General features: G+C 36.0%; 1 protein-coding gene across 2 annotated transcripts in view; it reads right to left on the bottom strand.

The window, feature by feature from the left end:
- Positions 1–15,424, bottom strand: part of LOC149962208 (ATP-binding cassette sub-family C member 1-like) — a 94,238-nt gene that overhangs the window by 4,416 nt on the left and 74,398 nt on the right. For both annotated transcript variants that reach the window (XM_090179079.1, XM_090179082.1), the window contains exons 18-22: positions 14,325–14,403; positions 12,214–12,747; positions 5,192–5,391; positions 4,162–4,288; positions 2,861–2,962 (exon numbers count right to left, since the gene is read on the bottom strand). In XM_090179079.1, coding sequence (XP_090035205.1) covers positions 2,861–2,962; positions 4,162–4,288; positions 5,192–5,391; positions 12,214–12,747; positions 14,325–14,403 — 1,042 coding nt within the window. The remainder of the gene's footprint in view (positions 1–2,860; positions 2,963–4,161; positions 4,289–5,191; positions 5,392–12,213; positions 12,748–14,324; positions 14,404–15,424) is intronic.

Below are 15,424 nucleotides of genomic sequence, written 5' to 3'. Positions count from 1 at the left end.
TAACAATTACATTCGTTACAAACCCTAGTCTGAATTAAGCTTTTAATTATCTAGCACCATAACGAGCACTCGACATCTAATTTGGTTTTGGGTGCTAGACCTGCCTTATAATTTTGTTAGGGACCCTGAATAAAATTGAGCTTAGCAAAGGGCCGTATAAAAATTATGAAGCATCGTTTCGGGTATAGACATCGTCTATTTCTGTTATGGAGCTAAAATTTAATCAAACCTTTCATGTGCTCTAGTCAACGTTTAACTCGGAACGTCGCGCGTGTCTAAGCCATCTTGAAGTCTAATTTGTCATTCTTGTTCGTCCCAAGGTGATCAAAAGTTTGTGGCCTTTCAAAAATGCGAAGCGTTCGATTTTTTCACAGTAAGGGCACCGATAAAGGTTTATCTTGAAGCAAAGTCTTTTTTAAGAGTGAATTAATTTAAATTAATGAGATTGAATGTTTTAATAAAACAAAACCACATTGATTTATACAGGGTCTTTTTTTTTGCTCGGAAAAGTGTTTTTTTTCAAAAACTATTTATAGTACCGATTTCAAATTTGGAAGGTCAATTCTCTATACCGGGGGACATCAGTTTGAGAAATTTGAGCGTTTTCGGTAATGTTTTTCACCAATTTTGAAAAATTATTTTTCGACCACTAGCTGCGAGATAAAAAATTTCTATTATAAAGTTGTAGGCCGTCATCGAAAACCCTTAAAAATTGTTCACTCGACGAAAAACAATTTATTTATCAGTGAAAATTCGAGCTTGAAAAATTTACAAGTTGGTGAAGCCAAATTACGATTGTTTGAAACGATAATTGAAACCGAATTACCTAATCCAGTTGAAACTTTGGTTAAAAAAACGACCGGATTTAAAAAACACGAGGCTATAGGTCAATCCTAAACATGCATTGGGTATTTAAAGGAAAACTTTGGGAGATTATTATCAGTGTTTGATAATATTACGAACAATGCCTCGTTATTCAGTAGCTGAGCGTACCGAGATAGTTGCCATTTACTATGGAGAAGCAGCGCAAAACCTTAGAAGAGTGACTGAAATCTTCGCAGAAAGACATCCAAATGGAGCACCATCTGTAAATACAGTAAGACGAGCAATTCACGATTTCAATCAATTTGGTAATTTGCAACCTAGGTTTCGCGGATTGGGTCAACCGGATTTAGACTTCGAGAACAATGTACTCGAGTACTTTGTGGCATATCCTCGTCACAGTTGCGATAACGCCGCTGCTGATTTGGGTTGTTCTGCAAATCGTGTGTGGAAAATTCTTCGTAAGAATCGCTATCACCCATACAGAGCTACGCTCCACCAAGGACTAATTGACGGAGACCATCAAAGACGTTATGAATTTAGCAACTGGTTACTAAATGCTGTCCAAGAAGATAGAAAATTTTTGCGCCATGTTTTGTTCTACGACGAAGCGTCATTTTCTAGAGATGGGCCCTTTAATCATCAAAACAGCCATCTTTGGTCTGACATCAACCCACATTGGGGTTTTGAATATCATCACCAGGTTCAATTTGAACGGGTCAATGTTTGGGTTGGACTTGTTGGAAACCGTTTGATTGGTCCCTTTTTCCTGCCGACGAACCTCAACGGCCAAAGGTATGTACATTTTCTACAGAACGAACTGAGTGACGCAATCGACGAGCTTCCATTGGCTGAAAGACGTCAGTTGTGGTTTCAACAAGATGGCGCCCCTCCGCATTTTTCCCGGCAAGTAACTGAGCACCTCAACAACGAGTTTCCTGAAAGGTGGATAGGGAGAAATGGTCCAGTGCATTGGCCAGCAAGGTCACCTGACCTAACACCGCTGGATTATTTTCTCTGGGGATTAGTTAAAGCAAAGGTATACGCCACGCCCATTGAAACTAGGGAGGAACTCATTAGACGAATAATCAGTGCTTGCCGAGACGTCACACCAGAAATGGTAGAGAAAGCGTTTGAGAACTTAATTGTCCGCGCACAAACCTGTGTTGCAGCCAATGGTGATATTATTGAAAATGTTTTGTAAAAATTTATGTGAATAAAATATCTGCATTTAAAAACCAAACGTGTACATTTTTTCAAGTGTGAAAACTCTACTACGTTTGTATTAGACATGTTCCCTTTTCAATTATCGTTTCAAACAATCGTAATTTGGCTTCACCAACTTGTAAATTTTTCAAGCTCGAATTTTCACTGATAAATAAGTTGTTTTTCGTCGAGTGAACAATTTTTAAGGGTTTTCGATGACGGCCTACAACTTTATAATAGAAATTTTTTATCTCGCACCTAGTGGTCGAAAAATAATTTTTCAAAATTGGTGAAAAACATTACCGAAAACGCTCAAATTTCTCAAACTGATGTCCCCCGGTATAGATAATTGACCTTCCAAATTTGAAATCGGTACTATAAATAGTTTTTGAAAAAAAACACTTTTCCGAGCAAAAAAAAAGACCCTGTATATTAAACTCGTTTTTTTCAAAAACATTAGCCGACATGGTCTAATTCATTTAATGATTAACTTCGGCTCTCTTAACTTAAACTTTTTTCACATTTGAAAAATATTTTAGCCGCATAGCTTAATTTACAGCTGTGTTCAGAAACTACTTAAATTTGAGATATTTGTTCAGAGTGCTGGATTTTTTAGGAAGTTTTTGAAGTATAATTAATCGAGCTAAATGTTAATTCAAATATAAACCAAAACAATTAACGGTACAAAAAAAACATCAACTTAACTTTGAATAATTCACTCACCAAGAGATTCATATAACATTCGTTTTAGTAAAGAAACACATAATAACTTAATAACCTTGAATTATAATTTTACAATAATGAATATTGTATCGATATAAACTTAGCTCACTTCTGGATTTAGATTGAAGTATTCAAATATCCTCTCCAGACCCACAAAAGAAGCCTCAACAAGTGTTCCGTTAAATAATATGAGCCACACAAAAGGTGCCATCTGCAAAAGTTGGAAATTTGAACGATGAACGAGTACAAAAAATAACATTGGGAGCTTTACATTAATAGTCATTGGAATCTTATATTACAGAATGATCGATATCAAACTAGCGAAAATCGATCAATGGTGTAAAGAAACAGATAATTATTATCGTGATACTTAATAACATTCGAAATATTTAATTTAATAATATTTTAATCAATATAATCGTGTTATTTAATTATAATCGTTATATTTTCTTAATCGTGTTATTTATTTATAATTTTGTTCTTTTATTATAATCTGTTTATTTTATTATTATCTGGTTATTTAATTTTAATCGTGTTATTTAATTATAATCGTGTAATTAATTATAATCGTGTAATTAATTATAATCGTGATATTATTTTGTGATCGTGTAATCTTATTATAATTATGATATTCAATTAAAACAGTGATATTATAATTATGATATTCAATTAAAACAGTTATATTATAATTATTATATTCAATTAAAACAGTGATATTATAATTATGATATTCAATTAAAACAGTGATATTATAATTATGATATTCAATTAAAACAGTGATATTATAATTATGATATTCAATTAAAACAGTGATATTATAATTATGATATTCAATTAAAACAGTGATATTATAATTGTGATACTAAATTATACTCGTTATATATAATTAAAATCGTCATATTTAATTATATGCATCATAATTAATTAAACTAGTAATTAATATAGAACTATTAATTTTCAATCATGATATTTTATTAAAATCGCGATATTTAATTAAACTAGTAATTAACATAAAAATATTAATTATCAATCGTGATTTTTTATTAAAATCGTGATATTTAATTATAATCGGGCTATTTAATTATGATCGGGATATTTAATTATAAACGTAATATTTTATTTTTATTGCGGTATTTCATTATAAACGTGGTATTTTGAATAGCACTTTACAGTTTTTTAATGAAATTGAATAGTGCCAGTTTAAATAGGTTCCACCGAAAAATCATTTTAATATAGTAAGCTAGAGTTAGTCCCAAAATGTATTTCATGTACTAAGGCATTTTCTTTGTGGTCATTTTCATAAATGTATTTTATACTTTTCCATTTAATTAGTGAAATAAATTTTTTAAAGGCGCCAGGTTTAAATGGAGTGGAATCGTTTAACAAAGGTGATAATTAAATAACACAAACCGTGTTCAAGTTGTTAAGAATATATCCAACTATTCCAGGTGAGAGGAAATCTTTTGACAGTATTGCCGATAGATAACCTATGAGTAACAGCACACTTAGCAACAAATTTACGCGGAAGGACATCCATCTGAAAATAAAGTCATATTAGTTTCAGAGTCGATATTAAACAGATTAATTGTTATCTCTAAAACGTATATAAGATATTTGTGGAAATGTAGACGAAGATTTTTGGAGTAAGATCTACTCTCCTATATAAAAGGGGTGGATTTTCATGTACATTTATCCGACCCTATTAATACGTTTGGTTTGAAAGATCAATTATTTATAAAAGCGATATTGCAAAAAATATACCAAAGTTAAGAATAAACTTAGCTTTATTATGAAAAGTAAGTTTATATCCAATTATTTTAATTGGAAATATGGATAGTCCGGATTTTTGAAATCATTAAACATTAACTAATTTTCATTGAAGACGTAATATCTTTAAACAACTAAGCCAAAATCTAGTAATTCATTGTAATTTTATGGTTTTAGCGAGAAAAAAGTTATTTAAAAGATCACATGTACGTCCACGCAATACATGCATCGCGTGGAAAAACGTAAATCAGTGTTTAACTGATATGTACCGGATTCCAAAAACCATGAAATATAACTAATTTCAACCTGGATATATTGTCTCGAAACCCATTTCCTATTTGTGTTTCCTGGTTGAGTAAGTGTAGAGATGAATATCAAAATTTATGGTACCGTTGAACAGAAATTGAAACACAAGAACTTTAAACTAGCATGAGCGACTTCGCTGCGCATTACGCGAAACAATAAATTAATTTTAATAATATACTTTTTTAATATACTATTGTCCGGATCCCCGAAAAGAATATTAAAATTACTCAACGCACCAAAAACATTTATAATAAAAATCGTTAAGAAGTTAAATATAAATAATATAAATAAAATAAAATAAATAAAACAAATAGTAAACTACACGTTAAAACACTTTGTTTAAATTAAATATATGAAAGTTTCTAACCTCACACTCATTATCCATGAATAATATTTCGCTTCGTAATCCTCAATGAGTGAAAATGCTTTTTCGGTGAATATGTCTGTAGCTTTCAGAGATCTAATGACGCTGGCACCGGCCAAAGAATCAGAAAAATGAGTGAACAGAGGAGAGTTTGAGTTGACGAAAAGGTTCTTCAACTGTCGATGAGCTTTCGAGTAAAACACCTAAAAGCATTTAGTTTCCTCGAAGTTAAGTTTTATAATAAAATATATTTTAAAATTAGAAACACAGATAATTTGTCTTAACAATATCCGTATTCACATTCTTTATAGTTCTACAATGTGTCATAAATGAAATTATAATAAGCTAGGTTTATACCCAAGTCACAACCCTAGGCCCAAGTCATCTACCAACTTTTAATACCTTTATGCCAGGTGGCCAGGAAGGTGATAGAAACAACCAAACGTTCTTACGCACCACTTAGCCTTGAGTAACTTTTTGATTATTTGGTTTTTTTAAATGTATAGATGATAGAACTTTTATCCCAAATATAATTTTGTTGAAGTAAATTCTTCATACCTTTATGATATACCACATAAATATCATATCTAATAACATTTTTTAACATTACTTTAAATTTTTTAGGGCTTAGCTTTTTTACCCCTTTTTTTAGGGGATTTATTACCTTTTCGCAACTGCAGCGCGTTCTCCGTACTTTCAAGAGCTACAGCTAAGGGAAGTAGACAAAAATTGACATATAACCGCCATTATTGTATAAAAACACCTATTTAAAAAAATTGAGATTTGTTTAACATCTCAAGAATCGAGTTCTTATAAGACCTTTCCTTGGTTTGGACTAATTTATTATTTTTTCCTCGATCCATTCTGAAATTTTACATAACCTGCAGTTCCTTGGAAAATTTACGGCTATACGCTATACTAATCAAACTGATTCATTGGTTACCAAGCTGATGGATAAATGACCTTTGGAGGTGGTCCAGAAACGAAATAGACTCGTTTCTCGCTTTAAATCTTTTCAGGGGAGGCCCATCACACTTTGGATAAGGTCGATAAATATAAACCTTAAAATATATACCAAATATAAGATGGTATTAAAATTGGGTTTGGGAGATAACGATGCAGAAATTACAATACAGTTAATCGACCACTCTATCAATTTAGATAAGTGTCAACCATTATTAACAATCTGTTAGAAATTCTATACTATGCAAATGACAAGACCATAATAACAGGATGCACGTTTAATGCAAGAACTGATTAAATGTAACATGAACCAACGTATTTATATACAAAATAAAAAGGTAAATAAACGTAAATAAAAATATGTTCAAACAGTAAAACGTTTGTTAATATAGTGCAAAGGGCGGTGTCGCTTATATTCGCTAATCTAACACCCCTTCTCGACGTCGACCGGTACTTGTAAGACCAATTTCGGCGAGATGATGGTTGAGCTTGATCCTGGAGAGAGGTTTCGTTAGAACGTCAGCGACCATATTTTCGGTGGGGCAGTACTGGATATCAATAATGCCTTTTTCATGCATGTCACGTAACTTGTGATGCCTGACATCGATGTGCTTTGTGCGATTGTTAATTATCTCGGACTTGTTGAGTTTTATGCACGCTTGATTGTCTTCAAAAAGATTGGTTGGCTTCGAAATAGGTAGCCCAACGTCTTTGAAAAGTTGTCTCAACCAAGAAACTTCAGAGGCTGCGCTGGCTGCGGCAATGTACTCGGACTCGGTTGATGATATTGATACTGTTTCTTGTTTACGGCTGACCCACTGAATGGTACTCTTGCCGAGATGAAAAATAATGCCGCTGCGTAATCTGCGTCAATTAGCTCAAGGTTTGTTGACGAGGATAGCTGTAGAGAGAAATCGATCGTGCCTTTTACATATCTCATAACTCGCTTCGTCGCAGTCCAGTCTCGTTCTCTTGGGTTGCTGACTTGACGACACAGCATACTGGTAGCGTAGACGATGTCTGGTCTGGAAACTGTTGCGATGTGAAGTTGGACGCCAAGATAGTATGAGACATTGCCCAAGTCCTTGATCTCGAAGTGCTGATTTAGGTGGGTGTGGAGTGTTTTGATTCTATCGACGGACTCGCTGACGATGAGAAGGTCGTCAACGTACAATAAGATATAGGTCCAAGCTTCGTTTTCGTCTCGCTTGCTATAGAGGCATGGATCGGAATGACTCCTTGTGATACCTAGGTCGACCAGAACGTGATTTGCCTTCCGATTCCACGCCCGTGCCGACTGTTTCAAGCCGTATATGCTGCGTTTCAACCTTCAGACGAGGTCTTCTTGCCCTTGTTCGGCAAAACCAGGCGGCTGCACCATGTACAAGTCCATCTTGACGTCTCAGTACAAGAAGGCTGTCTTGACGTCAAAATGACGTACTTGCATTCGTTTCGAGGCGGCAATTCGAAGAAGGATTCGAATGGTTTCATACTTGACCACAAGTGCGAAGGTTTCATCGTAGTCTTCACCGTATTTTTTGTGAATATCCCTTTGCGACGAGACGGGCTTTGTATGTCTGAACTTTCCCATGCTGATCGTATTTGATCTTAAAAATCCACTTTCAGCCAACGGCATTACGAGTCTAAGGCAATTTTGTTAGATTTCACGTCACTCGCTCTCGAAAGGATTTGATTTCTTCTTTTGACGCGTCTGACCATTTGACTCTTTCGCTGTTTGGTAACTTCTCGACTTCTTCCCAAGATGCCGGTTCCATTCAGTGTTCTGCCGTTACTCTGTATGCTAGTCTTGGTGGTGGTACGCCTTTATTAGGCCTCAGTGACGTTCGGGGACCTGGACTGGATTGATCTTCGTCTACTTCGGACCCTGACTCGTGTTTGTCTTGAGAATCCGGTGAAATGTCAGGACTGACCAATGAATCGACTGTTGCTTCGGATGGAGTCGGGTTGGAGCTCGTCTTTTCCCCTTCTGGCTGTGATGACGTGTTACTGCTACTGGACTCTTCCAGTACAAGGTCAAAAAATCTTCAATGTATTTTACGCTTCTGCTCATGGTGATCTTGTTAGGTTGTGAATTGAAAATTCGATAGCCTTTAGATGCTTCACCATAGCCGACCAGGATTCCTTCGATGGCTCGATCTTCCCACTTCGTTCGCCTTTCTTTCAGAACGTACGTAAACCCCTTGCTTCCAAAGATGCGGATATGACCAATTTTCGGTTTCAAACCCTTCCACAGTTCGTACGGCGTCTTCTTTATAGGAGCTGTGGGGAGACGATTCTGAAGATACGTCGCTGTTCGGATTGCTTCGCCCCAGAAACGGTTATCAAGTTTGGCATCTAAGAGCATACATTTCGCCATATCTACGATACTTCAATTTTTCCGTTCTGCTACGCCGTTTTGTTGGGGTGAATACGGTACGGTCTTTTGATGCTGGATTCCTTATTTGATGAGAAGGTTTTCAACGTATTTTGCAACGTATTCTCCACCATTATCAGACCGGATCGCTTTCGGCTTTCTCCCGAATTGGTTGCTTGGGAGCGCAATGAACTCCTTGAATCGGTCCAACATCTCTTTCTTCTTCTTGAGAAGATACGTGTGCGTGAATCGAATGTTGTCGTCGATAAATGTCAGCAGGTTTCTGTTTCCTTCCAAGGTCGGTGTCGTCATTGGCCCACACATGTCAGTATGAATTAAGTCCATCGGTCTTCTACTCTTGGTTTCGGAGGACCTTGGATAAGGGGTTGCTGTCATCTTCCCCTTGATACAACATTTGCATATAACGGTGGTTGCGCATTTGTGAAGTTGTATCCTGACAGCCAAATCATTTGTTACAAATTCTTTGATTGCAGCTGGATCTCGATGTCCAAGTCTTCGGTGCCATAGATGGAGTCACTCGTTGTGCGATGAACTTGTGACAGTGTTTGCGCTAGTCTTGTTTTTCAGCCGAAATAATTAAGTATCCTTCTCTGTGACTGCAACCACTCTTTCACCTTCGCAAATGGTGCAGATGACGTCTTTAAATGTGACGCTGTGACTGGACTTCATGAGGCTCTTGACAGACAACAGACTCCCGCCAAGTGACAGTACGTATAAGACTTCCTTGACCATGATTTCGCGGAAGTCTCCTTCTGGACCGATACATTGAAGGGTGCCATTTCCAACGCCTTCAGCGATGATCACCGAATCGTCCACCAGATATATTTTCTCTCTCTTGGCCTCTAATTGCCAAAAGAATGCTTTGTCGCTGGTCAAGTGACTACTCGCACCAGAGTCGATTTACCAAGCGCCTGGTGACGTTTTAGTCGATACTTGAAAAGCTCTTAGACTTTTGTTTTTCCCCATCGGACGTTTGGCCTTGCTTGTCTCGACCGGACTGCTGCCGATTCCACCTTCCTCGACCAGAATGACGTTGACTTGGCTTGCCACTCAACGACCAGCAGTCTTGTTGATAGTGTCCAGTTTTTCCACAATTAAGGCAGCTTTTTGCTTTCCTCGATGAGGTGTTCAAGGCGGATTCTGCTTGACTTGCCTCTTCATGGCATGAGTTTTCTATCCGTCGATTATATTCGTCGATCAGTTTCGCTTGAACGAATTCGAGGGTGGCATCTGCTGCCGGACGGACCTCCATCGCTGTGACCAATGAGTCATAGGAATCTGGAATACTGCACAATAGCATACTGGCGACGTAGCTATCTTTGACTGTCTCTCCAACTCCACGAAGATGCTCAACGACCTCAAGCATGGCTGTAATATGGTCTTGCATAGATTATCCCTCTTTCAGCCTCATCTTGTGAAGTCTTCTAAGAAGGAAAAGCTTGCTCGTCATATTTGATTGCTCGTGTAGCCTCTGCAGGGCGAGCCACATCTCTCTTGCCGTTGACTTCTTGGCTATATGGACAAGCTGGCCTTCTTCAACTGTGAGCGCGATTGCTGCCTGAGCATGTTTATCTTGTCTGTCCCAGTCTGCGGGGACGTCTTTCACAGGCTTGTCCGTATTCACGACTTCCCAAATATTGTCCCTAGCCAGGATCATCCGTAATTTGAATATCCAGAGCTGGTAGTTGCTGTTGTTGAGTCTGGTTACCAGATACTTCGAATCTGCGCTTTAAGCCATGTGTGCCGAAGTTTTTACTGCTGAAGTCTTGAAGACTATTACCTAAGCGTATCCTAACAACTCAACTCAACTACAGAAACACACGAAAAACTAACTAATGGTAACCGGGCCCATAACCTGTTAGAAATTATATACTATGCAAATGATAAGACCATAATAACAGGATGAACGTTTAACACAAGAGCTGATTAAATGTAACATGAACCAACGTATTTATATACCAAATGAAAAGGTAAATAAACATAAATAATAAATATGTTTAAACAATAAAACGTTTGATAATATAGTGCAAAGGGCGGTGTCGCTTATATTCGCTTATCTATATTAGTGTTTATTTCAAATCCTAGGATAAAACAATTTGAATTGAAAACTAGATGTGAATGGTAAAATAACAAAATTTTTAAATTATTTTCAACTGGTTTTCCTCTTGAACTCCCAAACGGAAAAATAATCTTCATTTTGTATTATAAAATCCAATGATACCGTATAAAGAGCCAACCCGAGGGGTTTTTCACCGATTTGATTTCAACTCAAGGATTGAGTATAATCCGCGGAATTTAAGTAACTGCGAAATAATACGTAAAATTAAGTAAACTGGTTAAAGTTAATTTAAGTAAATTTAAGTTATTTGGAAAAATTTCATTAATATAGATGAATTCATTGATATTTCTATATCCAGTGAAACAGAAGAAATTAATTAATTTTGATTTCTGCGAAACTATGTACATGCTAGAAATTATCTGAATAATTACAATGGTAAAATATAAATATAAAAATTAAAATGAAGAAACTATTATAGTTTAATTTTTTTTTGGAAATTGGAGATGTTTCGAGCCGACGTCTTTTATCGAACCATTATTTTACGACAAATAATATAAATTGTAAAGCGCGAGATTTTAAATATTGTCGCGTGAGACATATGCGTCAAAAAGGGTACGTGAAATAAAACAAATTAAATTCCAAATGGAAAAGAAGAAGACAATAATATCAAGAATGTATTGAAGTTACTAAGAATATTTCAGCATAGCATTAACCCCTGTTACCATCCTCACCGCTTTTGTGGAGAACGGCCTAGGCTCAGATCGTCTCCAATTAATAAATAATTAATATTTTTCATGCTTAATTTTTTTATTTATACACTTGATAATATATTTATATATTTATGGAAAAATTATAAAATATGTATATATTTTATAATTTTTTATTATTGATTTACCTCAATGAACTTATGTATTTAATTTCAATTTTTGCACATTTACTCAAACTTACCTTAATTTATTGTCATTTTCCCTAATTTGATCGCATTAACCAATAATTAGGGGAATCCACCGACAAATAGTGTAACCTAACAAAGAAATACTTCTATTTATTTTTGAAAGTTAGTTTTTTCATTTTTTTTCCTGTTGGAGTCGCTGAATTACCATGTTAAATCACATAACGATACGTTTGTGTGTTTCCAAAATATTGTCCGTTTCACGGTCAAACTATAGCCCATTTGAAAGTTCTCATTTGGGCATTTTGAAATTATAATAAGTACTACTAAATCCTTGAGTTTTTACAAATCGATGAGAAACACCTCGGCTCGTCATATTGTTTGCTTTCAAAATTCAATCTTTGGTCAGGAGATATCGTTACGTTGTTTAAACTGTCCTTTGTTAGTAACATTGATGTTGATTTTACATAAGTTATTTTCACAGGAGCCGTTGAGAAAAATTAGGTCGATATCCTTTTTCATCCAACATCAACTTTTATTATAATTATTCCTTTATTTTAGTAAACCCAACCTGATTATAACTAAAGAATTAGTTAAAAATATTATCTGTTTTACATCGATACTACTTTTCTTGTAATCTTCATTGCCAACAACTACTCTTTTAATGGGGTGAAGGTCAAATGTTTTGTACTAATTAAAATGGAACTGGTTCTTACTTTAATAAATATGAAAGGCACCAGGCAAAGTACAATCACCAACGCAAAGAATGGAATTTCAGCCATTACAGCTATCAATAAAGATACTGTCTGAAATACATATGCGATGGTCATCAGCAAATTAAAGTTCATTCCTTGATCGGCTTCCTGGATGTCAGAAGTAAAGCGATTGAGGATTCGTCCAACTGGAGTGGTGTCGAAGAAGGCTAACGGTGATCGAAGAACTGACTCTAGTAGTTTTCGATTCATTTTAACCGCTGCGTTTAACATAAATATTAATAAAAAGATTCCGGATACTAAGGTCATACTAATATGCCCCAGATTAATTGCTCCAAATATTGAGAGTCTCTTTATTTTGGACACCGTGGCATTGCTCTGATCCGCATATGAAGACTGAATATCTGTAGTCCAAAGCACCAACCAGTAATTGGAAAACACAGATAAAGCATAAGCACCAGAAAAGCCCAAGAAAATGGCCAAACAGCTCTTTAAACCAATTAGGTTTGTATATTGCCATGCCACTGAAACAAGTCCCTGAAAAACAAATGAAAAAAATAGTTAATATCTGAAAACATTAAGATAAAGTAGATCATTTTGTGTTTTTAAACATGGGACACATTTGATAACTGTAAGATGAAAAGAAAAAGCATTGATGCAAAATTGAAAACTTTATTAACAACGCTGCGTACGTTTTCACAGATCAAGCGTCTGAGTTTTTAAATTTGTAACGGTGGTCTTTCTTTCATCCAATTTATGTACGTGCAAAAGTTTCGGCATAATTCAACTTATGGATATATTAAATTTTCTAATTAAAAATATATTTTAATGTTTGTTAAACATTTATAATAATACCAAATGCAAGTATAGGAAAGGTTGAAATATATTACGAAATAACTTTATACAATAACAGATTCAAAAACAAATGAACGAAATTTTGAGACCAGAACATACAGTGAGTTTAGCAGCAATTTCACTACGTTAGGCTGGTTTCAAAAGTAACCAACTTGGTTCCTAAAAACATCAATAGTTTTCGTTATAAAAAATGTGCTTGTTTCAACGCCTTATTCACAACCTCAAAATCAATAATATTTATTTTGTGCAATGTCGAACCTTATTTACGCCAACTCTGTAGTATACGATACATTTGGAAATCGATGACTGTATCATTGAGAGTTTTTTGAATATCAGTACTTGATAATTCAAAACATAATTTCTGATTCAAATGGAACTACATTGCTAATAATCATAGACTTAGAGGTATCGCCAGAAAGTCGCTAACACCCTTTCAATCCATTGTGGATACTGTGTTCCTAATTTATGTATGAGCCAAAAAACGTTTAATTTAATCCCTTAAGCTCCATTATCACGCTCGCTTATAGTGATCAAAAACGTGCACATCTTTAACTGCTACTTACGAGCATGAAAATATTATTTTCAACTAGAAGTGTAGCAATGAATTTCGAAATTAGCGTGTATGCCAAGAGGATTCTGAAAATATTCGTTTCAAACAAATCGACAAAAATAGCCATTTATTACCGAGTTATCAGTATAGTATTTCTCTAAGTAAGGCATAGCCTTTGTAGACACAAATACATAGCTCGATCCTCCTAAGCTCCGAAGTTGAGGTAATACAGACATCGTACCCTAAATTCGAAATTACTGCCTTGGGCGAGATCAACCGCATTTACCCACTTCCGGCCAGTTACCATTGTAACTAACTTTTGAAAGCGCACTACAGCAACCGATCGAGCCCGGTTTTACGGAGGTCTCATGCCGGAAGTGGATAATCGCTTGGTTTCAAAAACGTTAATAGGAAAACTCTGTTTTTGAATCTAGCTGACCAGTTCTCTTATCTTTGCCGAAATGAAAGATTGAAGAATTAATCTGCACAATAAGAAAACTATCAAGTTTCTTGTTTCAAAAGAGGCTTAACGATTGGCTTCCAGCAAAATTGTCTACCAACTAAACAAATTAGTTCGTCTAAATTAGTCACGCATTCTGCATAAAAATGTTTCAAGATTATTTAAATGAACAGAGATCTGCTGAAGTGACGATAGTCAAAAATTATTAATAAATAGTTGATAGGTGAGTAATGTTTACAAAATACTTACCCTACTTTGAATATTTTTTTCCTCTGAAATTATCTTTTTTCCAACGATTTCATCACTATTTTTTTCAAAAGTTTCTTCCCTGAATTTGCAAATTAATTTTATTTTTTAAAATCAGGTTAGTATAAAATATAAATAAAGTAATTAAAATTATATGTCAGAGTGGACGTCAGCTTGTTGTGGTCTAGGGATCAATGTCCTTGATAAATCCTCTTTATCACCCTACTAGTTACCAAATGTTTTAACCTATCCTAAGGGACCTTAACCTCGTAGGGGTATTACAATCATCGCGTGTGTGTGTCTGTCTGGGCTGTGAACGCGTTCGCAGTTTCGGGGAAAAAGTGGAATCACCGCGTTCGCACGTTTTTGGGATTTGGTAAGACTTTTTACCTCTCCGAGGAGACATCCCCTCGGAGGGGATTCACATAATAACCGTATCTATGGGGATGTCCCCTCGGAGGGGATTAACAATCACCGTATCTATGGGTCTGTCTGTGAGGGTGGGTCTGTCTGTGTGGGTGGGTCTGTCTGTGTGGGTGGGTCTGTCTGTGTGTGTGTGTCTGTGTGTCTGGGCTGCGAACGAGTACGCATTATCTGGGCAAAGTGTAATTTCTTGAAATTAGGGAAAAGGTTTTTCCAAAAGAGCCCTCTTTTTGTTATTGGATGTATAATTTCCTTACGCGAATTGTGATTGTAAGTTTGAGACAGACCGAGTGCTGCGGGTTACCGTAAACGTCTCAACGTCCAAATGGCAGGGTTTCCACCAAATATTCACGGTGTACCTGATAGTACCATTTTGCGATCGCATCGGGCGGGTTTCGAACCCGAGCCCTCCTGCATGACAGGCGAGTGATCTACCACAGAATCACCGATACCCTTCACTGAAAATTGGAAACTCAACTTAAGCGGAAGAGTATAATAATCAGCTAGGCCAATACCCTAGGCCCAAGTCATCAAGCCTTTTTTAAATTCAGGTGGCCGGGTTACAATGCTAAGGAGGGTGGTGGCCAGCCCTGCATGCCACGCGATCGAGCCAACAGCTCCCTACACTAACTATTACCGTTACCCTCAACAAGTTTTCATAGAAGGGGAACACAAAGAGC

This window comes from Leiobunum rupestre, chromosome 1 (assembly GCF_980474605.1).
Source record: "Leiobunum rupestre chromosome 1, qqLeiRupe1.1.hap1, whole genome shotgun sequence".
Lineage (NCBI taxonomy): Eukaryota > Metazoa > Arthropoda > Arachnida > Opiliones > Sclerosomatidae > Leiobunum > Leiobunum rupestre.
This window is presented reverse-complemented; position numbering and strand designations above follow the sequence as displayed.